Genomic DNA, 26,376 nt, shown 5'->3' on the forward strand with positions numbered 1-26,376 from the left:
TATTATTTAAAATACAAAAATGATTATACATATATTGAATACAAGTGTTTATTAAAAGCCAAGAAAAGACACAGGGGAATTTTTTATTACAAGCTTTATAAATGTAAAACAAACTTTAAAATAGTGCCTACATACACCTACTTAAAATACTGACCTAGTTATCAGATATTAAGATATAATAAATAATACGCTACATTAAAACCTCAAATAAAAATGAAATCTTGTAGGTACTATTAGCCTAAAGTACTCCTTCCTCTTTACACACACAGTTCTTTATGTATGTATGTTTTCTATTAATAGAGTTTTCTGAAAGAAATCGCTTAGCGGAAAGGGCCGCTTCCCTTCTAAATACAATTGTTCATACTTTTAAAAATAATGAATGAACATGAGATAACCTACGAATCAAAATATGAGAGAGATATAGTTTTCACGTATGTAGGGGGCAACGAAATCCTATAAAAAGTTAACAAATTTAAAAAAGTCCTAAAATTATTCTAAATCTATATCATTCATTTTATTATAAGCAGTTTTGAGTTCGTGTAATAAATCTTTGACTTGAGTCTTATCTATGAGCAATTCTGTTGTGATATGTTCACCAGTAAAAACTTCTTCAGACTTAAAGGTTAATTGCACTGTGTCCACAGTTCCCTCTGGTCCTGGCGACGCGGATACGCCCGTCATTTTATTAACTGAAAAGAAAAAAACATCATTTATTGTCTGTGCAAATAATTGTTAATATTAAAACGTTGGTCTGTGGAGCTTTTGCGGAAAAAAATGTTTTTTTGAGTTAAACAACAATATATACTCTAATTACAAAAATAATCAGTAATAAAAATATACTCCATATATTATATACGTATAAGCAACACAGTTTCAAGAAACCGTTGACTGAGCTGTATGTCATCCCGAGGCTTAACGTACTGTTGCGTAGCCGCTTTACTATTAGACCAACAAAGATACAATCTAAAAAAAGTGAAACAAATCTGGAAAAGGCATAAAAAAACACGACGTGAATTTGCAAGGATCGGTATGTGTATTAGGTAAATGATTCTTGGTATCGATGCGCTATTGGTAGAGTGACATATTTGTTGATTTTCATAACTAATCATTATGGAATATTGTATATCTGTTGTTCGGGACCGAACAAATAATGGGTAAACAAACTTACTTATAAAACCGTTACTCTTAACATTAGCCTCATAAGCATCTCGAGTGTTATTAGCCGCTTCAGCCAGTGCTGCTGCGTGTGCTCTTGGCACGCCAAGCACCAATAAATCACGAGCAAGTTGTACACCGGTGCACGCGCATCTGTGCGCTTGACGTAACGTCCATCGTAGTACTGCAGCGGCGCGTGCGCATTCTTCACGAGACGCTTCAATGTTTAGTAAAATATTAGTTATATGTTCCTTAATGACTAGATTAGGAAAGTACGAGTGAGTCAAATCTAATGAAAAAGTAGTCTTGTTGGTGACAAAAGGGACATTCTCGAATTTACACTCTCGGATTTCTGTGTCATAGACAAATTATTGTTTCAATGCAATAGAATATTCAATATTTTTAATTTAGTTATCACACCTAAAGAAATGTATATGGTTTAAAATAATGAATACTTACACAGGTTAGTGTCCTTTAGAATATCCATGATACCGTCATCCTGAAAATTATCGTAAAGTAGAGGAATTATATATATTAGGCGCCTACTTATATCACAATCACAACATAGTTATGTTTAGATAAAATTATTTGGTTTGTTGCCGTAAAACATGTGAAACATTGACGGAGTTTTATTAGTTTTAAATTCACTGTACATAAGACTTTATGTTTTTGCATTTAATATACATCAAAATCATTTTTTAAAATGTCTTATCTCAGCTTTCACAAATAACTATACCTCAATACTCATTGGTCCAGTATCAATAAAATTTGAGTTAAAATACAAAAAATGTATGGATCATATATGAAATAGTGCTTTGTACGTATTTACTTTTTGTTCTATTGCGCATCTAAGTAACGATCCGTCAGCTTTCACATCCCTTTGTAAGATAAACTAATAACGAAAAAACGTCCCTAAAAGAATTGTGAGAAATTTATGTATCCACGCTTCATGGAAAAGATAAATTTCAAAATGGTATCTGTGTCTTCAAACAACATTATGTAGTTTTTTTCAAGTGGACCTTTTCTGATCGAATTTCGATGCATGTGGGTTTTTTCGTATTGTAATATGAAAGAAACAACTTTTTAAGTTAAGGTTAAGATGAAATCACCTGTAAGTTTTTTAGTAGTATGCTACAGGAGGCAAAAGGGGCAGGAGGCTCACCAGATGTTAAGTGATACCGCCGCACATGGACACTTGCACAGGGATTGCAAGGGCGCTGCCAAATATATATAAAAATCTCCTTTAAGTGATTAAATATATCAGAATATATTATCTCGAAGGCTTTAGAAAATCGAGTTTCCGAACCCACTTCCTCACTCGCAAGGTGAGGTATGCGGTGATAATATAATATTAAAGATCGACTTTATTTAATATTTTGAGAAAACCGTAGTTAAAAGCTCAAAACGTGATATAATAATAAGCTTTGTTTAAGACTTATCAATTACTGGTTTTGTTACTTTCTACGTGATTTTCAATCAATAGATTAATTCGTCAGTAATTAATCTTTTAAGCAAACCGAATTGAAGTTTATCAATCGTCTTAGAACTTCAAAACTTTGCTAAAGCCGGTTTGAATTAAAAATAGAATATAATATTGGTGAAGAAAGAAGAATTAATATTCAGCTACTTTTCACGACTAAATTATTTTGAATTGGATTGAAATTATTAATCGCACGACTGAATTATTTGTAAATAAATCATATTCATAATCATTATAAATATTACATTTATTACATTAGAATCCACATGAAAATCACAAATTGATTTTGACCTGAAATTAATGGGGTTTAGATGAGATATGAAGGTATATATTTTAATGTTCATTGAAGTCTAAGGATGGTTTTTACGGCGAGAAAAATTTCCGGGAAAACCCTAAAACAGCCCTTTTCTTTTTCCAATACAAACGTGCATGCATATGTTTTCACGTCATTACATCTGTCAAACAAATCGCGTTAAAAAAAGGATTTAATTTTTGAATTATTAATTTAATATCCCAATCTGAGCAACATTATTTGAATACATACTAATAGGAAAATATATCAATGAGGAACACAATTTTTAAATATTTGTCACTTTTAGGTTCCCTATTAGATTATTTTCCAATCAGGTTTGAACCCTAAGTTTGCCTCTTAGTTTGAAGCCCTCTAGCAGACATCCCAGTCGGGGTTTTTTAGTGGGTCACATAAGAGTGGCCAAAGTACGAGCGAAGATACTTTGGTCACCCGAGCTGAACCTCACACATCGGCCTATCATCAGGGTTATGGCAGAACCATCACCCTCATGAGAATTTTTTGCGCCGACTATAAAATTGGTAGGAACAAAAAACTGCCACATTTCAAATCTTTTTCACAGAACGAAGTCTGTGGGGTCCGCTTTACAACTTAAATAAAAATTATTTATGCTACTTTATTTAAGATACAAAAAACGTTTTTTAAAGGGCATGTGAAGCTTTATACAAACTATAAAATCGACATTTCATAGTTAGAAATATAATGTCATAGTTAGAATTTAATTTCTCCATCCCATTAAGATCTTATGAGAGAGATCTTTTGTGAGACCCAAACTACTAAACTAGCAGTTAATGCTTTTATTATACGTACAAATAGGTTAAGCAAATACTACTCACAGGCTGTTCCTCCAGTATATGATGCAGAAGGTTCCTAAAAAGTAGAGCAGGTAGACTGCTTAGAGCATGGAGACCAGCTAACGCCCACAGCGGACAGTCTCCGTCAGAGCAGAACTTAAATTTCTGGAATTATAAAACAATTCGACATAGGGTCCAATAAGAAAATAGAGTGACAATTCTTAAAACGCCGGCAATGCACTTCTGACAATGGAAGTGTCTATGGGCGGCAATATCACTTAACAACAGATGAGCCTACAAAAAATCATGCAACTTTATTTTTTTATCTAATTAAGGCAGATAAACTGCTTATTTATAATAATTTTCTTAAATAGAAGAGAAGGAATATAATTATTTTCATACCTATCGTATGGGCAGGAAAGAGGTAAGAGTGAATCTGTTACAGTTCTTTATAAACCGCTTTGCTATTAAGTTCAAGGCAAATTGTATTATTGGATATTGATAATGAAATGGATTGAAACTAAAAAAAATACTAAGTGTGACGATTATCATGTTATAAATCGATGTCATATAAAATATCTTCTAATAAGAACAACCGCCCAACCGTTTTGACCCTTGATATTAGAAAATTTCTCTAGTTCAGTGGCGGTTGTTTGAGGAATGTTCAAATGTATCTTAAATTATTTTTTTGTTTGAAGCTGGGTATGAATTGGCTTGCATTGTTTAAAACATGACTAACATAAAATTAGGGATATTGGCGTTGCGACGCTGTATTAACAAAAAAATAACTTGGCTCTTAAATATATTGTAACACTTCAATATAAGTGTAGTCGACCTATTGGACATTATCGGAAACGAGAATGTTATATTACAACTTATGAGTGTGAAAAACTAAAGGGCTGACTTTGATTTTGACTACAAGACTATTGCTAACATTTGGTTTACGCTTCTAATTTTTTACTAAAACATATACATATATGTAACTTAACTATAATATATATATATAACTTAACTAATGAAGGACTTAGATGTTATATACAAAGTGCTGATTCAGTTCGATTCGTCATTACTTGTTAGTGATCAACCTTCTGAATATCTTGTAACTTTATCATTATTCTTGTTATATCATTAGCCTTCTCTTGTTATTTCATCGAGATCTAAGAGGACCTCCGTATACACCACTACTTCACAGTAGCGGAAATTATGGAGAAAGATTATATATTCATATAAGAACAATGTCTAACTGACAACTCTGATGCTCTGATTCAAAGTCTAGATAAAGCCCTAAGGTTGTTCGCATATGGCAAATTAAAAAGGTGCAGATTTTTGTGAACCCCAAACGTAGTATCATTTTAAGACGGTGGTAGACCGATGGGGAGGAAAATGGCTGATAGCTCCGTCTAAAATTCTGTTGTTCGGGTCCATTCTTAATCTAAAATTACTGATTTTCCTTGTTGATTTTTCTCTTTAGGTCATAGTTCAACATTTTGCAGATTGCATTTGCATACAGTTAATAAAATAATTATCCGTTTGAGACACCTAACGGCTTTGACATAACATAGCCAAACAATGCATTATTTATTAGAGATATACTTGCGTAGAATGTCTAGGTATTTTAATAAATAAAACAAAACTATTCCTACTTCCAATAGCCAAAGCCTATTTTGATATTGCTGGCATAATTTTTCTATGGTAGGTTAATATACTATGGTAGATATTCTTCAAATCGAAGTGTGGACTCCATATTGTAAGTATTACACCTTAAATCCTATAATCTACGAAAAAGAAACAAACCGTCTTACCATTTTGAAGCCGCAGGATCTGTAACAAGAAGATATAACATTAACATTGGAATGGTCAAGAGTTCTCGTTATTGAACAACGCACGGGACATTAACTTTTATTACAGTCATTTTAAAGGACAACACGGGATATAGATTTCGATATAAAGACAAATTTCTAGTAACTACTTAATTCATAATTTTCTTTATAAATTCTAGTAAAAACCTAACTTCTAGGAATCCTCTCGAAACAAGTCGAGCCGAGCGTCTTCAAATAATCATTAAATTCATGATATTAATATTGTTGCTGTAAATAGCTTCAATTTTTATCCACTTAAACTAGTAAATATAACATAAAGAACGCATAATTCTATGGAATGATTACTTATATTATATATACTTTAAGTATAATCTTTAAGAAATCTGAATGATTACTTATATTATATATACTTTAAGTATAATCTTTAAGAAATCTGAATGATTTAAAGTAATGATTTAAAATATCAGTGACATTTGATTTTAACAAGTATTTTGGTCGAGCATTATGATCGCAAAAGCTTACCCGTAACAAAGAACTATTTTTAATAGCCAATATGAGCTGGTTTGTTGACTGATCTATCCTTATGTTCAAGACTTTATCACTTTTCCTGGATTTTTTTATTGAAATTCATCTATTAAATTCATGACATGCACCTCTTCACTTATAAAGAGCAAAAAAATTATACTTTGCTACTTACCTCCTACAGTTTAAGCTAAACCAAGAGGTGCTTATTTGCGAATAAGATTACGTATATGTGTAAATTGAATATTTTTTAAAAGACAAGACAAGTATTACTATAAGAGGAGCAGTGTTGGCCTAGTGGCTTCAGCGTGCTACTCTCATTCCTGAGGTCGTAGGTTCGATCCTTGGCTGTGCAACAATGGCTTTCTTTCTATGTGCGCATTTAACATTCGCTTGAACGCTGAAGAAAAACATCGTGAGGTGTAATCGGTTTGCTTTAGACTCCAAAAGTCGTCAGCGTCAGGCACAGGAGGCTGATAACATACTTGCCTATTAGATTGACATATCTTAAATTCATTCAATTCATCATTCGATCATGAGACAGATACAGAAATCTGAGACCTAAAAAGGATGTAGCACTATTGATTTATTTTATTAATATATGAATATTATTGTAATTTTACTGATAATTATTTATTTTCTTTAAAAAGATATATTATAATATACCAGAGTTATTGAATTTAATAAAACCCGTAGCTGAGGTGTGAGTTTGCGTCACATAATACGTCTAAATAATAATGGTTAATACTAAATGACAAGTCATATCCCTGGCGTCCCATAGCTGTTTACGATCATGGTGCAATAACCACTGCTTTTACGTAATTATTCTACAAAATGAATAATAAAATTTTGGGAAATGGTTTCACCTACTTCTACGAAAGTTATAAGGAAAAGTACTTAAATATATTAAGTTATTGGGTTTTTATTCAAAGACTGAAGTATTTCCTAACCAATTCGACTTAGGGTCCTCCAAGAAAAGAGAGCGAACTCATTCTTAAAAGGCCGTCTACGCACTTGGGAGTCTTATAGCTACATATTCATGCACGTCGGTATCTATCATCCATTGTCTCCGATTTACACGATTACTAAAAAACTTTTTTAACTGATATAAACAATTATTGTTTACAAAGAAAATAATTTAAAAGTTTAGTTGAATTTGTCACAATTATTGCGCATTTAATAGCTTAATAGCTAAATGGCTTAAATGGAAAGAAAAAAACACTATTCTATATAATAAAATAGTATTTATATCCGTTCCTTGACTAAATAATTTAAAAGAGACAACTTGACAAGAATTTATTGACATTGATTAAGTACCTAATGCATAGTCTAATTTGATTCAGAGAAGTTTACAAATATACCTACATGTACGAAATTAAAAATTTTATTTAAGCCTCAGACCTAATTTATACGTATTTTCATTATTTATATTTAAAAGCATTTTGTCATAACTCATAAAGTTTTTGATATGCCTCTGTATTTTAATCAATGTAAGATGTCAGTCTAGCCGTATCACGCATGTTTTCATTCAATTTACCGACCGGACCCAGGTGTTTGCGCTGCAAACTCCTTACTTATCATCTGTTAAGAGCATTTTTACGGGCCAATATAGATAGCTCTTCAATTGTTATTGATGACAAACTCTCGCATTGCATACACTAGTGCAGTACTGAAGAATTCTTTGTTTCAATACTTTTTTAATTTTTACCACTAGGTTACCATTGCCTTGGTAAGTGTTCTATGTGGCTTAAGTTAAAATTAAAAAATATCTATGCGAATACTTCCAAAAATCTTATAGTTTTGACAGATGTGAATAAAATACAATAGGATATGGGATAATGCTAAACCATACTGTACGTAGGTTATGTAAAAACAATGACTCTTTTTACTATTATAAATAAGAAATGAATTTGGTAAAATAAAATAATAAGACAGACGTGGCCTGATCACAAAATAAAAAAGTACTAAATACGTTTTTCCATGTGGAAATCTTTAATTACTCCGAAATCAACGCCGCAGGTATTTCAGGCACCAGTTTGATACTACTTGTCTATTAAATATGATAAAATAATAAATGCATGATGAGCATATGCATATGACCTATGAAATATTGTAGCATCATTGGACTATTAAGAGATTATATATAGAAGCGAACAGCTATGTAAAGCAGGTAAATAATGAAAGTTTAGGATCAAGTTGTCCACCTAATGTTGTCTCTCAGTAACAATGGGAGTACCGGAAATACTGATCATTTTTCCTCAATAAACATGTGTTCATCTCAATTTGTTTCGAATTCCATTTCTAATAAGAAATAACGTATTGCATTACGTAATTATAAGCTATAATAAGTTGTTTTCATTATATATCTCTTCGTGTTAACTTTAGAGGTATATATGAAAACGAAAGTAATTATAAAATCTTAATTAAAAAATGATATATTTTAGGAACCCTCATGTACTACTAAACCTTTTAAGAAAGATATTGTTTTATATCTGAATTAAGATTAATCCAGCAACGAAAGCCAAGAAAAACGCCTGTATCTGAAACTCTCTTGGAATAATAATTATGCCAAAATAATACAAAAACTTTACGCCATAACTTTCAGGAGTATTTTTATAAGCGTGAACCGCCTTCTCGGTAATTACGTAGTATGTTATTTTAAAATAAATAAAGTAAAAAGGGTAAGACAATATTTTCCTTCACTATAGTACATACCAAAACCTAATAAATCGGCATAAATTTAAAATAATTCCTTTTAAATTTACTTGTATAAATTACATGTTTGTTAGGAATCACGACCAGGAGTTTAAATATATTATACTCGTGCAAATGAATGTGTATGCTTATAATTTTGCCGCAGTTATAAATTAAAACATCTGAATCAGAACGTAGATACAATAGTTATACAAGTTATTTATCAGTATAATATATATTATAATAAACAAAACGATTTCTTTGCATACGGAGTTAGTAACCTAAAAATAACCTAAACAGATAGTTATAAAACAACAGCATATTTCCGCATTGATGAGCTTATGAAATTGAAAGAAAACAACATCCTTGCACCTAATGAATACGAATCGAAAGATAGTTTCTCGCGATCGCGCCACAAATTGCCCCACAATGCAACAGTTGCTCAAATTACCGCCAGCAAACAAAGAGCCGAATGAATGAGTATTGGAACTCGAATATTTCAAAAATAACCTTAGACAACATAACACCTTTATAACAATAATTTATTATAGATCTCTGGTCGATTTATGAGCCTAATACTTGCCAGTTCCCTTAACCGTACGAGCGAGTGTTAACACTTGCAGCTTAGAGCTAAATTCATAATAACCAAAAGAACAACGTACTAAAAACTGTCACAGTCACTCTTACATCACAAACAAAGATATTTTCGTATTATTTAGTAATAAAATCGAATCATTTTAATTGTGATTCAATTTAAATAAAGTATTTTAGTTAGGTCGTCATTTAATTATTTTTATATGTTTTATAATTATCATAAAAATGAGAGAGTGACGTCACATAATTCAAAAGCTAGGTAAACTGGTATTATAATTATATTTTTTCTGTGATCCAACCAAAAGTTATTGATCTGGGAATCTATTATGCTATAACTATGTGTATATACACATTACAGCTAATTCGTTAGGGAAATAGTAGTCATATGAACTATTTCAATAGTTTAAAACGACTCACACTGACTAAAGATAAATACTATAATGGAAAGAACACAGTGCATATTTCCTTTGATTCAAAGTAAGTTTTAACTCCGTCGGGATATTGACATTATGTACTGGGAATGTGTACTTTAAAAGCATTCATATTTTAGAGTAGAATTATAGGTCAAGTTTTTTTATAACATGGGGCAGGAGGCTCATATTTTATGTGATATCACCGCCCATGGACACTCACATTGCCACCAGGGGTTGCCGGCATATTAAGAATTGGTACGGTGGTGGTTTTTTTCATAAACGAGTATATGTTTACATACAATAAGCACATATCCAATAATTACAAATAAATTTAATAAACTTAATTTGAATATTTGAAGTGAATAATATCTTTACTATATTTAGGAATGAAATACTGGGCATCTACTAAGAAAATAATTTTGAAAATATTATTTAAAAACGTTAACTAAACGGGAGTAATAAAATATATTTTGAATCTACTAAATATGTAAAATATTTAGTAAGGAATTTTATGAATCAGTGTTTTATTATAATTTAGAAATGATCTAATTAAAATCGTTTATTTATCTCAAATATATCATTTATTAAATACACGTTATTAAACGATTTCACATATATAACGATTTTCCAAACTATTAAATTATCCGAATGTATCACACAAACAAAACACTCAACTATTCGTACTAGAGATGCAAATTTAAATTTTCATACAAATCTAACCACGAATTAATCGCCTGTTACGCTGACGCTACAATGCCTCATGGGTATATAAAAGAGATGGCAGAGAAAACTCACCACCATATACCAAAGCATCGTTGTAGAGTGAACACTGTCCGAAATAATAGACCTACATGAATCATACAGCGGATAACGATAAATAAGGTAAGTGTTTATCAATATTCTTTTTTTAAATCGATAAATTGCAAGTAATTACGAACAACAAACGGAATACGAACGAATAACGGACATATGATTTGTGTATAATACATTTATATTTTATGTGTATAATATTAATCATTATAATTTTAATTAATTAATATATTTGGCTATCTTTAATTTGATGATGACGTATCGATAAATAGTCTTATTTTAATCATATTTAAAATATGTATATATGAAATTTACTTTAAAATTGAATGAAAAAAGTTTATTGCTCTGCCTTGTGATAACTATTAGCCATCAGCTTCATGCTTCATGTTAGAATGTTAGTTTAAACATTGTATTCATCTGATATAAAAATAACCCTTTATTTTTTATTTCAAGATAAAACTTTTAGACTCAACATATTGACGTAAAGTAAATTATAAACTCTTTCATAAAACTAAAAAGAAAATATTAACTATTCAATGTTAATTTTTTTTATTATACAAATATTGCAAGTGCTACGGTGTTACAGAATTCATTAGATTTTATTTTTATTTTGTATGTATCAATAAAATACTGCCAATAAATAATGAAATATAATTTATTCATTAGAATTTTTGTTTTAAAATACGAATCAAAGTGTCATAGTAAAGATTATTGAAGCAGCACTATTATGCCTTGTTGTATAAAAATAATACAATATAACTAACTAATACTAACTTTGTGTGCGTATTTATAAGACTATACGTTTATTTCTTAGATACAATAATAAATAATTTCGTTAATTCAAATAAACTTTTGTTAGCATAATCGTCTAGAAAGAATGTACGTAGAATTGTTAATTTCTTTCCCTTGAATACGCTTAAATTATACAAGTAATAATTCTTAGCAATGTTGTACATGAAGAAAGATTAGGCAGAAGTGTCACATTGAATAATTAGTTAGTGAAGCTTTGAGGCACTGGACGTTCAAACAAAACGCTTTTTTAAAAAAGCCTAATTTCAAGAAACTGGGAAAATTCAATTAATACAGATTTGCACAATTACTAAAAATAATCTGTTCGATAAGAAAAAACGAATGCTTACTACTACTTACGATGGCTAATAACAATTGGTACAAAAAAATGTCACCATCTTTTCAAAGATTCTATTCGATATCTATGCATAAATTTATCATAATTGAGATATTTGGCAAAAGATTTTTCGTTCTCCAAAGCTGTTGTCTAGCTAGTTTACTTTAATTTAATATACTTTCGATTTGGACTTCACATATCGCTTAAGCATCAACAGTCAGGGATGAATTCTATATTAAAATATTTATTATAACATTGGCGGAAAATTTACACACATTCCAATCTCATCATAATTCATAGTGCCAAAAGCATGAATGAGATATGAAGCGTAGCAAATTTATAATACATCTCAGAATCAAAATAAACCCGATATTTTCCTAATTAAAGTTAATATACGATGTTCTAAATATATTGTTTTACAACTTAATTCCATGTTTTCGTAAACACTTTGACTTTTAAAGGGGGTTGTATAAACTTGGCTGTTTGATGTTTGTGTTTTATAAATTAGGAATTTTGTGTATCGTAGGAATATATGTTCAGTGGATCCAAGTTCATCTTAAGTTCTACTTTATATTTACAATACATATACAGATAAACGAATTAAATTACTATCGATTTTAATAATAAACTTGTAGCCTCAATTGGTTAAAAATTTTAAGTCAGGCTATATGAAGAATACGGACAATGGCTACGCCGTTACAATGTCCTGCCTCCGGCGATTAATACTGGGGCTGTGGGGTTTTAACGGGTATAAACAATAGCAATAGTCCCACATCACATGGATATCGACTTCCACCACAAGGCAATCACGCCGTGGGAACACGCAACGGATTTTCCGTCTAATAAATGTTTAGTGTTTCGGTAATGTAACACTAGATTGATAAAGACATTGAATATGTGTCTTAAGTTAGTTTGAGAATGAGACCGTTGCAATATAGAAAATGAATTTCCTTAAAAAGGCGTTCTATGCAAATAGTGAAATCAGCTAAGTTACAAATAGGTAACCAAGCGATTAAGTTATTGAATGAATTATGCATAGAAAGGAAAGCTTTTCGAAAGAACGCGCGGCAGGCCGAAATACTATTTGAAAGTTTTTCTAAACCTTGACTGATATACTTCCGATCTGTGTGTATTGTTTAGAGGTGATAAATGAGCAAATAGATTTTGCGGTTTCTCACTTCCTAACTAACCGAACCACAACTGATGTTCAAGTTCAAATGCAAACCAGACCGCTTCTAGATTAACTTCCTCAGCGCTACTACTGAACAGGGAGATATACTAAATAGTATACAATGTTTCAAGACACTATGTGAATCGAAGCATCGAAGACTCAAATAATGAATGTATTATGAAACTAGAGCCGTGGCTATGTTGGGTAGTTAATACTCTGGACGTATAACCGGAGGTCCTTGCTAAGATTGCCGGAAAATAATATTTACTGGTATGGACGGTCGGTTTACACTTACCTTAAATATTAAAAAAAAAAAACTTACTATCGCGCCTGCCTGTGAATTGATGAATTCATTGGGGCGGGGTAAAATATAGTTTCTTATTCCTTCCTATTTATTCCTTTATCAGTTTATGGTAATTTCTGTCTAAGCAAATTATACATTTCATACTCATAAGTCTTGTTGAGGTATTTAAACATTAGTCATACTAGTCATGAATATTATTGGGCATGTGTGTTGAAAAAAATGTGTGGTCATGTCAGCTGTCATTTCAGTTACACATTTTGTTAAAAGATTTAAAGTCAATTAGAAGCAATAGTCAAAATTACTGTATTGTAACTATGTACACTTATGAACGTCAATATGTAAAACTAAGAAAAAACATATAAATTTAATTTAAATTTACTAGCAGTTCCCAAGTCAAGCCAGTAGAGCAGAAGAGGAGAGCTGGCAAGACATTCTCCGTCGCTCTTTTTATTCTATTTTATGGTTTACAAGGAAATTGTAAGGACATGCGTAATAGGTGAATAAAGTAGAACTTAATAATTAAGTTTAATTAATAAGTCTAATAATCAAAGCTTCTATGACTGCTTACATTTCAAAGTAAAACGTACCTATTAATTTATAATAAGAAATTTCCTGTAAATTCCTACACAGACGATGCAATAATATTATTTTAGTAAAGTTCCCCTAGACAAAGTTCTGTTAACTGTGAACTTTCTTTATTACCATTTTGGTACTTTTGTAATATATGTTTTATATAAGGTCTTGAACTTCCAGAGCATTTAGTTAGAAACTTGAACATAGAGTACTCAAAAACAAAATGTTTTCTATCGAAAACATAAATGTGTTTAACGTAATTATCTATGAGAAGATATATCAACTTTGCATAACCACTTTATCCAACCTACAGGTATACAATCTTATGTATGACAATTTAAGGAAAAATTCAAAGAACACTAAATGTTGAGGTTATGAAAGGTACTTTTGTTTATACATTTATAGTCAAGCGCTTTAATATTAGGATACCTACGTTCGTTAATGTGAAAAGGCTTACGGCACTTAATAAAATTAATTGCTATCCAACTAAAGGGTGAACCCATCTGAGCTATTACAACCATCAATATTTACCGACGGCGACAAAAGAAAAACTTCAAAGAAATGCATGAAATAATATTGTTCTATCTGCGAGAAATTTTCGTTTCATTGAATTTAAATGATTAGGGTACTTGACGACCTAAATTTTTCAGTTTATCAATACGTATAAATTGATAAGATCCTATGGACCTACAAGAATCTAATTTCAATCGGTGAGCTGATCATATGTCTTTATGTAAGAACTTAATACGAACGGGCGGTGGACAAAGACTTGACTGATGTTAATTACTTGTCTTATATGAGTATTACGTAGTTATTGGCCTCGATATTTTTTTATTTTAAATATTACTAATAAATCTAGCACCAACAAAGCTGGCTGACCCTACGATTCTAATTTAATTTTTCTTAAGATAAAAGTTAGATAACATATTTAGTGTTACAAAGGATCAAGGATTTACAACATTACAAAATCGAGAAAGATATATTTACTTACTTGCAAGCCTTCTGGCAATGTGAGTATGCACGGTCATGTATCACTTATCAGGTGAGCGTCCTAATATATGTAAAAGACTATATAATTTAATGCCGTTAAAGAAATATGGACATCTGAATGATGATATCCTTAAGTTTTATATTTCCGTTTGTTCAGGAGTCAACTGAGTAAACTGAGATTTGTGCCTGGAATTTAAAACAGCCAGTCAATTGTTGCAATTAAAATTATCGTTGTTTTTACTATTATATTGGTCTGTTGTATCTTATGAAATAATCGTAATCAAATAGAAAATATGTGCGTAAATATACGATTGGAGAAAAAATCTTCCAGGTTGTCGAAAAACTCAATCCTTGAGAAAACTAACATCGCAATAAAAATATTATCCTTTTGCTTGCGAAACTCACGTAGAAAACTTTTTGTTATTTTAATCATATCATTATATCTTCAGTTTTAACGATGAGAAACACATGGCTAGGGATATCATAATGAATGTTTAATAATTTGAAAGTACACAAACGATAACAATTTAAATAAGTTTATAATTTTGCAAAAAAATTAAAAGCATATTAAATATTTTTCAGGATCATGACGCATTACTGGATCATCATCACCATCTCATGGATCGGTTCAGCCAGTCTACAGTACATCAACTCAGCTGGGATGGATGGTGAAACCTTTATGGACCCCTTAGACTCAAGTGTCCATTTTCCTCCTCTCCCATACGTGAACTACTTCAACTACCCTTCGAGAAACGACTATGAAACGATACAAAATGATGAAAATGTTGATCACAGCGAGTTTTACCCACGAAACCACGATCAATCTGAAGTTCAAAGAAAGCGACGCACAGTTGACGATCAAAGCGGCCCAGCAGAACCCTGGAAACCTAATCTTGTTGATCTAGACAAAACACTTTACATACGCAACGACGATAAAACCAATCCGTTTGTTATCAAAGGATTGTCTGGAAGGCTAGAAGAAAATGCTACTGATTTAATCAATTCCATAGAGAAAAGAAGCTTTAGCCCATGGGGTGGAAAGAGGGATGGCATCGAGCAGATGTGGACCTGGAAACGGTCTCAAGCTATAAGGGAACCGAGTATGCCGAAGAGAGTTCGTTTCAGTCCTTGGGGAGGAAAACGAAGCGGTCAAATGATTTACAAACCAGGCTCAAAAGCTTCTAAGGTCATTTTTTCAACCTCAGTACCAGAATTAACTCGAATCGTATCAAACTATTCACCTAAAGGAAGATTGGATTTGGCCGGGTTCCAGATCGTCCCATCGCTGGACAAGCGACACCCAATAAAAATACTCGCTCTTAGTACTCAATTTGACGAAAAAACAGCTAAGGACGCGCTTCCTTTCAATACATTCATGGAAAACCTCCCGAAATACTTTAAATTGGGGCATCCCTATTTAGACGTAAATTTAAAGAAAGATGGCAAGAGGAAAGTTAAATTTAGTGCGTGGGGTGGAAAGAGATCCCCTCCTATCATTGGACCTATTTGGACACCAGCGGCGCAGAACGTAAAGGATTCAACTTTGGATAGCATTGTATTGATTCGAAATCGCGAAAATGAAGATGTATAAAAGAGTTATTAAAACGGCACCTAAGACAACTGGCACTCCTGAACTCACAATATCAAGATATTTTAAAGTTTAATTATTAGTCATAAACAGTTCAACTGATAAATCATTATACCTACTTGTGAAAACAATTAATAGGTATAACAGATTTTTCTATTATATACCAAATTTAGTAATATAAAACAAAATTTTAATGTAACGTTTTAATATTCAGGAGAAAAAGTCTTCGGCAAAGGCTGGGTTTGCCGAAGGCAAGAACTGATGCGATTATGTGTAAACTTTTGCTAAGGTCAATTTGTGATGTCCTATTGTCTAAATTACGTTTATCTATGTTACCAAATATTATCTACTCGCAAATTGTTAGTAATAAAACAGTATTAAATTAATCAGGTTTATTTTGCTCCCTACCCAACTGTCGCAATGTTTAGAAAGATGCAACTGATTGTAACAACATATTTTTGTATTATGCAATGTTTTTTATAACATTGAGGTCCTTTAATGACCTAAATGCAGTAATTTTTTTTGGCACCTGAAATAATTACAGTGCTATTACAATTCAGCTCAAGAATCAAATTGCATTGTTAGTACCTAAGGAATGTTGTAGACTTTGTTAATAGATTACTTAAATAAAATACACAATTCCTCTACATGAAATTTATTAAATCCATACACTTAACTACATTTTCAAAATTATTATTATTATACCTAATCAGAAAACAGATGGCGCCACTACTCAGTTACAGTATGAAATTTAATAGAAAGTGTGTAACTTATTAAACATTACTTTATAAGACTTATATAAAGTTTTAGATACCAGTATAATTGAAGCCACTAATTAGACTAATATTTCTTACTCATTTAGAGTAATGGTGCCAACTGTAATAAAAGAACAACATTAAATTTTTCAAGCAATTCCTCGAAAAGTAAAAAACAAGCTTACATATACATGTTACACACTATCAACATTTTGGCTACTTTCAATTAATCTTTTTAAACTGTTTACGTTAAGGTTTTCAATATTCCAATAATATTGAAAACCTAGATATGAAAGAGTGTTTAATGAAACTACCAAATTAATTGTTTAAAAATGTTACAAATGCAGCCACACCCCTGTCAGAAACTTATACTAAAATTCAAAGAACTTTACTAATGTAGCAACATTTAACTTATAATATAAAGTGACTCCTAACTATGCACATAGGTACATTAAAAACCTCATATATCTCAAGATACAACTTTTCTTGCACACATTTTATGATCCTATCCTACTTCTATATTCATGTGACTACTAGCTTTACCTGGAATACATGTTAATTTTAAGTGCAAAAATTTTCAAATAGCATAGTAACTCAAAGCCATATAGAAAGTATAACTCAAGACATGTTTCTTTAAAATAATAAACTGTAAAAAATTGTACTATTTGTGGCTTTTATATAGTTCTGGGCGGGCTGATTATTATTGTTCCAAAAAAATACTTTATATTATTATATATATAAAGCTGTAATGCAATAATAGTTTTCATACATAACTTTATTTTAAAATGTCATTCTTAACATTACAAAATTACAAGATCATTTCAAGACAAATTAAGCAGTTCGGAGAATTATATGTACTCCAGAGTCAGTTTCAACAGGCTTGCTGAGCTGACCAATTTTTAACTTGTAAGCCTCTTCTTCAAATGGCTTCTGCATCTGTCCTCGACCAAACAGACCAAGATCACCACCACGCTTAGCTGAAGAACAATCAGAGTATTTTGAAGCAATATCAACAAAGGTTGCTTCTTCTGCAACAATTTGCTTCCTATATCCCTTTAGGATTTCCAGAGCCTCTTCTTTACTACGAGTGATGTTTTCTTCACGCCAGGAAGAGGGGCGACGGCTACCCGCATGTTTAACTAGAATGTGGCTGCATCTGACCTCACCTGGGTCTGCAGGGGCATCAGGCCGTTCCCACTGAGACTTCTTTGTATAAGTGTTGAGAAAATAAGCCATACCTGTTGATCGGCTTTTCCTCATCTCCCATCCTTCGGGCAATGGTCCATCTTTGTCATTGGGCATTCTGGAATATGTTGGAGCACTGGTTACACACACAATAATTTACACAACACTTAAACATCGATTTAGACGCCTAGTAGGTTAGGTTCAAAACGATGTTATAATTAAACCGCAAAATGATCTTAATAAACATATAACAGAAGTTTTTTTTATCAGAAATAAAAATTTAGAAAGTATAATAAAGATAACGCGTTTGCAATTTGGATGCTTGGCTCCCGGTGCAGCTAATGCTAAGTTGTGGTTAAGTATACTATTTACAAAACGATTTTTACTCACCTTATTGAGCGGTATGGTTAGAGGATCAAGTAATAAACTATAGGGTTCACACTTAAGATTCAGGAGCACTTGTTTCATTAAATTAAATTATTATCATTTCTGAATTCTACAATGAAACAAAAAGGGAAGTACTAGCGCCACCCGCCAAACTCCAAGAATTGAATGTCAATTGTCAAACACGTTTTTGATTGTGAATCAAACAATCTGGCAGGTTTATAATAATATCCTATGTGGCACGACAAATGACTTTTGGTAGTGTCATTCCTTATAGTTTGAAAATAAATAAAAATATTCTAACTTTTGAACATACTCATTTTATACATTTTTGTCTAGATCATTTCATTGGTGTAACGAGCCATCTATTGTAGTTATTTGGTAACATTCTAATAAAATTTTCACGTTGTGATCATAGTATTCAAAGCTGTCACTAGATGTCCAATAATGTTGATTCTAATATAACCATCATTCTATTCAGATCCGATCTTCCTATCTTATCCAAAGGCAAATGTTTTCAGCAGCTTTATTTGTGTCCATAACGTTTTCTATCTAGGCTTACGTGTATAAAAGTTTTAAGTTACTAATATTTCATAAACGAATAAACTTGCCTCTATGCATTTGAATTAAAGACCATTTAATTGTCTTGAGCGGGATCAGTCTGTATAATACTGTAGAATTTTCTAAAGAAAAAATGTAAGTAAGATAAGGGGGTATGGTTTAAAGACTTTAGCCTGTTCTGAATGCGAATAATAATAAAAACAATGTATACGAATTAATTGGAAAATACCTCGAAACATCGTAAATTTTTTATCATTACCAGGGGGGCACACAATATTTTTATTGATATTAATTCATTTTAGCCCAAAGATTCCTTGTATTATTTATTAACTATTATTTTAAAATGTATATTATCACCAAAAATTGAGTATTAACTCTAGAAACAAATATATTTAGCCTATTTCACAAATGTAAGATACGCGGTTAGCAGCTAGTAATTTATTTCACTATCCAAATATACGTTATTTATAAGAAAATATTCAATAACTAAATATTTGACTGGTGTTGGCCACTGTGGTGAATTATTTTTCTAATCTCACTCCTTGCTGTGTTAAATGATTGAAATGCGCCAGGCTTTTTTATAAACCATCATGAACGAATAAACAACGAGATACAAGAATATAATATATAATACGTAATGTATTTGCATGAATTATTGGAACTGTAAATAATATGCACTCACTGTAATAACTTGATAAATGTAAACCTAGCCTTACCAAACGACATGAAAAGCGTATTAAAGTTTTTAAGTGTTTCCCCTTTAACGTTATTGGTTGATGCTAACGTGCGGAGGCGATGGAAGCCACTGATTGGTCGAATTTGCACGTAAGTAGAAGAGTTTTCGCGCGCTCTCCAGCAGTTGAAGATTTTCCCGCGTGCCAGTGCGGCTTACGTGTTGGTATAAAGTTATGATATAGTACGAAGTGACTTTATAAGGTAAGTTTATTTATGTTTTAACAAAAATGATTCATATTTATTAGTGATATATGAAATAAAATCATATCAACCATGATAATAAAATCGGTTTATTCAATTAAATAAAAATATACGCTAAGGAATATAAGAAAGTCAGCATTAGTAATATTGTAAAATTATAGTAAAAGATGAAAGGATAAACCTAGGAATTTTATATAGATAGACAGAGACATATCAAGCTTGATATAACTATTACATAGAACATAGAAAGAAGTTAATATAATTTTAATATAACGTATTTTGATTTATTTCTATTTGTGAAAGCAGAATATTTGAAAGGTTACAACATAAAGTAAGTAAATTAAGCAGTTAAAATTGTGTTACGTTTTAGATGTTCTTTTTTTAAATTTTTTTGTAAAAGTAAAAGCATAATTTTAACCAGCGTTTAATAAAATATTTTTTAATGAATTTGTGTACCAAAATTTAATCGTATGCAACAAATTTAACAAAATATAATATATACAAACTCTTATTCTCGTGCTGAATATCGCCAATATAGTAAATACTAAATTTATAATTTACTTAAGTAATATAATACAATTAAATAACAAAAAGGATCCTGGTTCATGCTGGCAGCATTTTCTCGCTGTATTGCGATCCTTATATGCTGTGTGAGACTATCCACCAGAAGCCTAGTTAAAATTTAATTAACGCCTGCGTTCTTGTACCCCATTTTTTACGAGTCTCTACTCCAAAAGGAACAATATCAAAGTTGGAGATTGACTTTTGCCGTTTTTAAATATACGTTGTTATAAATATTCAATATTGTCTGGTATTCGTAGCTGTTTCACTTCGATATCGACAAATCAATTTAATTTTCGATTCGTAAAATAATACATTTTTATAAGAAAATTATCCTTAAGAAAAGACTTTTTTGTATTCTAGATATGGCCAGTCATATAACACAATACCTCACATGTTCTGTGCTAAATATTTTCGAAAGCTAATCTTATAAACAGATTTTTTAATGTTATTAATGGACTTGTTCGAAAAATAATTTACATATATATTTTACGCATACTGTTGTAAGGAACAAAATTATTACAGCAATAAAGAGAAAATAGATTATGTTGAATCGTTAAACACCTAATATCTATGCAGTGATATTTTTTCTAAATGAATTACTTTTTAAACTCTAAAAACTAACTGAACGTTTGTAAATGTCGCCTTTAGTTATTGCATTAAAAAATAGCTTATGAAGGAATTAAAAAGAATAGTTTTTAAGTCTACTTAGTTCTGGACTTTTATTAAAGGTTGAAAATAAAATTAGCAACTCTGTGCTTCTGATTTTCAATCCTTTTGGCTCAAGCCAAAGTTTCTTTATAGTACTTCTTCAATATTTCAGTGATAAAATGACTGAAGGACTTAGTTAATTAAATAATGTGAGTTTGTATCTATAAGAAGACGAGGATATATACCGTAATATGCTTACGTTATAACAATACACTCGTAGCGATTTCTAATATACTTTGATTTTTCATTCCGTAGAATTCTGACATTTCATAAGTGTTGTTACTAAAAAGTTCTCAACTGAAAAAAGGGACAAATTTTACCGAATTTAGGGAATATAATAAAATGCTACGTATTTTTTATGTTTTACGTACAAAAACGTAAACCTTCATATTAACTTACTCAAGTGACCTAACACAAAAATAACAATTAATTCAATATCACGAATAATATATCGAATTACGTTTAATTACTTTATTTTATTATTTTGCTGGAATCACTGCCTATTAATTCCAAGATTAGTAAACCTTTATAAAAAAATATCTTGACTTGCGCGTTTTTACTGTTTTTGATGAAGGTAGTAAGGGACGTAATTGTCACTGGCCGAAAATCCACCTTCAATGTCCACCGCATTTAATAAAATGTATGCATAGACTTTTTATAGACAACATTTTTCAATTTTAATACGAGTGAACATCTTAGTCGGGTTTCCAATCTCTGACATGTCAAAAAATTATAGCTGTCAGAATACTACGTAATTAAAAATCAGAAATGAAATATTAACATGAACATGAAAATCTAAGGACAACGTACTGTCAGAATAAGTAAGAAATATTTCTCACGGATGACCGTTACGTGCCATCTTTTTCTTGTCCCTAGCACGGTTGATTCGAAGAGATTCGAAGCCATTAACAAAAATATATAATAACGATAACAATGATAGTAATAATTATATTACAATTAATGAAATTCTGTAATCAATTTAGTAGTAATTAGGTAAAATGAAATAATTGTATTCATGTCTACGATAATAAAAGCCTTTTGTCAAACTTAATCTTATTTTACTTTACTTATATAATTTCTGTAAAGTTACATATAGTAGATCATTTTTTGAATAATAAGGTCATAAAAACGTTTCACTTCTTACTAGTGTAGACTAGTACACGCACAAATAATACCAAATATTTTGCATTACAAGTAAGCAAGTTACTGACAGGAGTAATGAAAATCAAAGATCACATGTAAAAAGCAAAACAACCAATTAACAGATTTATTTAAATAATTACATCGGAATAATCGCTAGTCTAATCACGCATAATATGTGATAATTGGCGAAATAAACAGTGAATATACTTTAGTAAAATTATTTGTATTGAATGACAACAATTAACATGTAATGAAGCGTGTAATTAATTAAAACACAACAACTGGTGTTTAAATTCATCAGTTTTTGTCAACATTATATCAATTAATTGAGAGAGAAATTTTATAATTACTATAAGACAGAGTTATGGTTTACAATTGAACTGTTTTTACTTTATTTATGTATTTAAAAGCTTATAAGCAAGAAAATAATAATTATAATTAACTCCTTCATTGAAATACTTTTAAAAAGCACTTTAGATACCAGTCATAGTTAAATCCGGTTTAGAATAACTTGACTTGTTTTTTCCATAAATAGTACACGTTTTTTTATGGAAAAACATTCGGTGATTTTATAAAAACAAGCGGAGGAGATAGGCGCACGTAAAAATTTACAACTTAAATAACAAAACAATAAACTTATGTTATTGTTAATCTAAACTATTCTCGAATCTTGAACACACAAAAGGCCACAGTTTAGGAGGAGTTTTATTTCAAACACACGCATAGAAGATTTATATAAATATTCATTTTTATTTCAATCGATCAATCTTTTTAGGTCTTGGCCTCAGATTTCTGTATCTGTTTCATGATCATTTGTTAAACTAATAGGCAAGTAGGTGATACGCCTTGACCTTGTGCCTGACGCACACCGTCGACTTTTTGGGTCTAAGGTAAGCCAGTTTCCTCACGATGTATTCCTTCACCGTTCGAGTGTTAAATGTGCACATAGAAAGAAAATCCATTGGTGCACAACGGGGATCGAACCTACGAGTTCAGGGATGAAGCACGCTGAAGCCACTAGGCCACCAGTGCTCTAGAAGATTTATATATCCTTGATTATCCTTATTAAAAAAATAGTATTTTGAAATATGGTTTTCATCTTTGTTGCTACGCCCCGTGGAATTCGTGTATTTTGGAAAAAAAATTGTTACCTGTTTAACCATAATCATAACCAATATCACGGATATTTAAGTCAATTTACATGAAACTATACTGAATTTAACACATAAACTTTACTGGGGGATCAGCTATCTACGAGTATATATACGTATATAGTTTAGTTTAGTTACGGACGGGTTACTTTATAATATGTTTGTTGGCTTTAAATCAATATAGTTTTAACTAATGAAGAAGTAAAAAGCTTGATTAGACGGTGGAAACATGTATTTATTGTACGAAGTCGGTCCCAAAGTTCTGTTATAAATGAAAATAATGATAAAAACAAAAGTACTGATCAGTTTTTAATGAGTGATATATCAATTTATAGTACATGAAAATTATTCGAAATGACCTCCCTTATTTTGAAAACAGGCCCTTAAGCGCCGCGGCCAGTCGTCTATCGCAGCACGCACCATATTCATGTCAATTTCAGTGACTGCTTTTTTTAAAGATGACTTCAGACTCTCCAAATTTTTATGGGGTTTATCACAGACCTTTCTAAGTCCTGCCAAATTTTATAGCCCAAAGGATTATGGTCCGGACTTGAGGAAGGCCAATCCTCATGTCTATGTTTTGACGCTGAAACAAGGCTTGAGCGGCCTTGGCTTTGTGTGCAGGCGCAGAGTCCTGCTGGAACATGAAGTGATATCCCGCAAAATATAGCGTGCTGGGAAGGTCTTTGACAAGACGATCCAAAACCGTCTCTTGGTACACTTTGCCCTTTTCGCAAAAATGGACCTCAGTTGGCCCGTAATTAGACACTCCCAACCAGACCACTGATGATGGATGATGTCCATGTTGCACCCTCGGAACTTTATTTCCAGCTTCTTCAGAACTCCTAGCGTACACTCTATACTTCTGTTTATTGTACTTCTCTTCAATATGGAACATTTCTCGTCCATAAAGATATCCTCACGGTGTCGGTTTTTTAGCGTACCGCTTTAACAACACCCGCGATCTTTTAAGCCTTATTGCTGTGAAACGAGCATTAAGTAAGTATCCTCTCTTTTTTGTACGCTCCTTTCTTATCCTCGACACTGGAGACTTCATTGTACCTATTATAATAAACCTAAGCGTTAAATTCAAATTTTTGAGTAACTTGAAAATGGTACTCGGAAAATGCCCACAGCGGTGCCCCGTGCAACGCAATAACAGCTATTCGGTTGTCTTTCTTTCTTTTCCGTCCACTCTATCGTAAAAATTACGGAAAGTGATTGTTTTTTGTTTTAAAACAATAAAATGCAATAATTTTTTTCGTAAAAATCATGTTCGAAATTTAAAAATGATGTGCCAGTAACAGAACTTTGGGACCAACTACGTATTATTCTACTAGAAACTATATGTTATACTTAACGTACTAGATATAATAATAATGAAACAACGCGTGTGTGCGTACCAATTATAAGAAGGCTTAATGGGTCTTATCAAAGTTACAGATTACAAATATCTATATGTATGTATATAAATGAATCCCTATTTCCCTTGGTCACGGCATCACGCGTGAATGGCTGGACCGATTTCGCTAATTCTTTTTTGTTGTGTGTTTTATCAGCAGAAGAAAGAAAAAAATAAGAAAATTGCGCAGAAAATAAGAAAATTTAATTTAGTAATCCAGACAATACATTAAGCATTGTTTCTAAAATATTTTTTTAGTTTATTATACCAATTCGAAATCAATATTCATAGTTAAGACAGGACAACGTGTGTCGGGTCCGCTAGTAGGATATAAACTATAACAACATAGATTTGGTAATAGCATAACAAACCAACGAAGCATACTCCGATATATTCATGAAATACAAACATTCTTGTCGTACTGAATGCGGTTATTTTGCTATGTATAGTATTGTTACAGTAAGTTGGCCAGTTGGAAACTAAAATAGCCTATAGAAATGTAAAGTATTTTACCATATTTTTTGCTGGGTTTTTATTTAATTTTTTTTATTATGACCTCGTTAAGTTGTTTAAATAGTATAGCTTACCTACAGCCAGCAAACATATTACTTACAACTACTTTATTAAAAGCACTGCAGCTAATACGCCTGCTTCACCAGAAATCGAATCGAAATAAACAGAAGCCATATAGACGAAACAGTATTCAAATTATCAAACTACTAAGTAAGTATTGAAATGATTTCTTCTCCGGTGGTGGTGGTGGTGGTGTTATAAGTTTGTCATGTCTATCTGTGGCACCGTAGCTCCTAAATCGATGAGTTATCAGTCAAAGTCAAAGTTAAAAATCATTTATTCATATAAACAACACAATGTACACTTATGAACGTCAAACAAATAAATATACATTAAATGCTTCTAATTTTACATTTACTGCCAGTTCTGAAATCAAGGGAACAGAAGAGAAGAACTGTCAATAAACTCTCCGCCACTCTTTTTAATCGCCAAGTTTTTTGCTTTTCAATTTATTATATACTATTGAGACAAGTTAAAACCGCTAAAACCTTTTTAGGTCTAGGCCTCAGATCTCTGTATCTGTTTCATGATCATTTTTTAATCTAATAGGCAAGCAAGGTGATCAGCCTTTTGTGCCTGTTGCACGCCGTCGACTTTTTTTGGGTCTACGGCAAGCCGGTTTCCTCACGATGTTTTCCTTCACCGTTTTAACCGCTAATGCTAAATGCGC

At 31.5% G+C, this 26,376-nt stretch overlaps 3 protein-coding genes across 6 annotated transcripts in view; 2 read left to right on the forward strand and 1 right to left on the reverse strand.

The window, feature by feature from the left end:
* Window positions 1-27: 27 nt before the first annotated feature.
* On the reverse strand, window positions 28-18,837 carry LOC123714072 (putative peptidyl-prolyl cis-trans isomerase dodo). 3 transcript variants are annotated; one of them, XM_045668212.1, is made up of 6 exons: window positions 18,675-18,837; window positions 5,542-5,560; window positions 3,782-3,904; window positions 1,615-1,654; window positions 1,169-1,372; window positions 28-689 (listed from the first exon to the last, which is right to left on the reverse strand). In XM_045668212.1, the coding sequence occupies exons 2-6, from the start codon at window positions 5,542-5,544 to the stop codon at window positions 490-492; spliced, it is 570 nt and encodes a 189-aa protein (XP_045524168.1). In that variant the 5' UTR covers window positions 5,545-5,560; window positions 18,675-18,837; the 3' UTR covers window positions 28-489. The 3 variants fall into 3 exon arrangements, with proteins under 3 accessions (XP_045524168.1, XP_045524251.1, XP_045524334.1); XM_045668295.1 differs by lacking the exon at window positions 18,675-18,837 and adding an exon at window positions 14,758-14,936; XM_045668378.1 differs by lacking the exons at window positions 28-689; window positions 1,169-1,372; window positions 1,615-1,654; window positions 3,782-3,904; window positions 5,542-5,560 and adding an exon at window positions 16,984-18,402.
* Window positions 10,598-16,788, forward strand: LOC123713987. 2 transcript variants are annotated; one of them, XM_045668075.1, is made up of 2 exons: window positions 10,598-10,664; window positions 15,339-16,788. In XM_045668075.1, exon 2 carries the CDS (start codon window positions 15,343-15,345, stop codon window positions 16,345-16,347), a length of 1,005 nt encoding a protein of 334 aa, XP_045524031.1. In that variant the 5' UTR covers window positions 10,598-10,664; window positions 15,339-15,342; the 3' UTR covers window positions 16,348-16,788. The 2 variants fall into 2 exon arrangements, with proteins under 2 accessions (XP_045524031.1, XP_045523941.1); XM_045667985.1 differs by lacking the exon at window positions 10,598-10,664 and adding an exon at window positions 14,524-14,776.
* A 1,253-nt stretch (window positions 18,838-20,090) lies between the features above and the next one.
* LOC123714949 (tachykinins) overlaps window positions 20,091-26,376 on the forward strand; it is a 41,762-nt gene continuing 35,476 nt past the window's right edge. The window contains exon 1 of the mRNA XM_045669653.1: window positions 20,091-20,165. The gene's annotated coding sequence lies outside the window, so the exon portion shown is untranslated. The remainder of the gene's footprint in view (window positions 20,166-26,376) is intronic.

This window comes from Pieris brassicae, chromosome 1 (genome assembly GCF_905147105.1).
Source record: "Pieris brassicae chromosome 1, ilPieBrab1.1, whole genome shotgun sequence".
NCBI lineage: Eukaryota > Metazoa > Arthropoda > Insecta > Lepidoptera > Pieridae > Pieris > Pieris brassicae.

Bases quoted from the DNA above. Each gene is read 5' to 3' on its own strand.
- LOC123714072 (XM_045668212.1), bottom strand. The intron at 1,373-1,614 runs GTAAGTATTCAT...TAAACATTGAAG, and splicing joins TCTAAAGGACACTAACCTGT to CGTCTCGTGAAGAATGCGCA. The intron at 690-1,168 runs GTAAGTTTGTTT...TTTTCTTTTCAG, and splicing joins TAAGAGTAACGGTTTTATAA to TTAATAAAATGACGGGCGTA.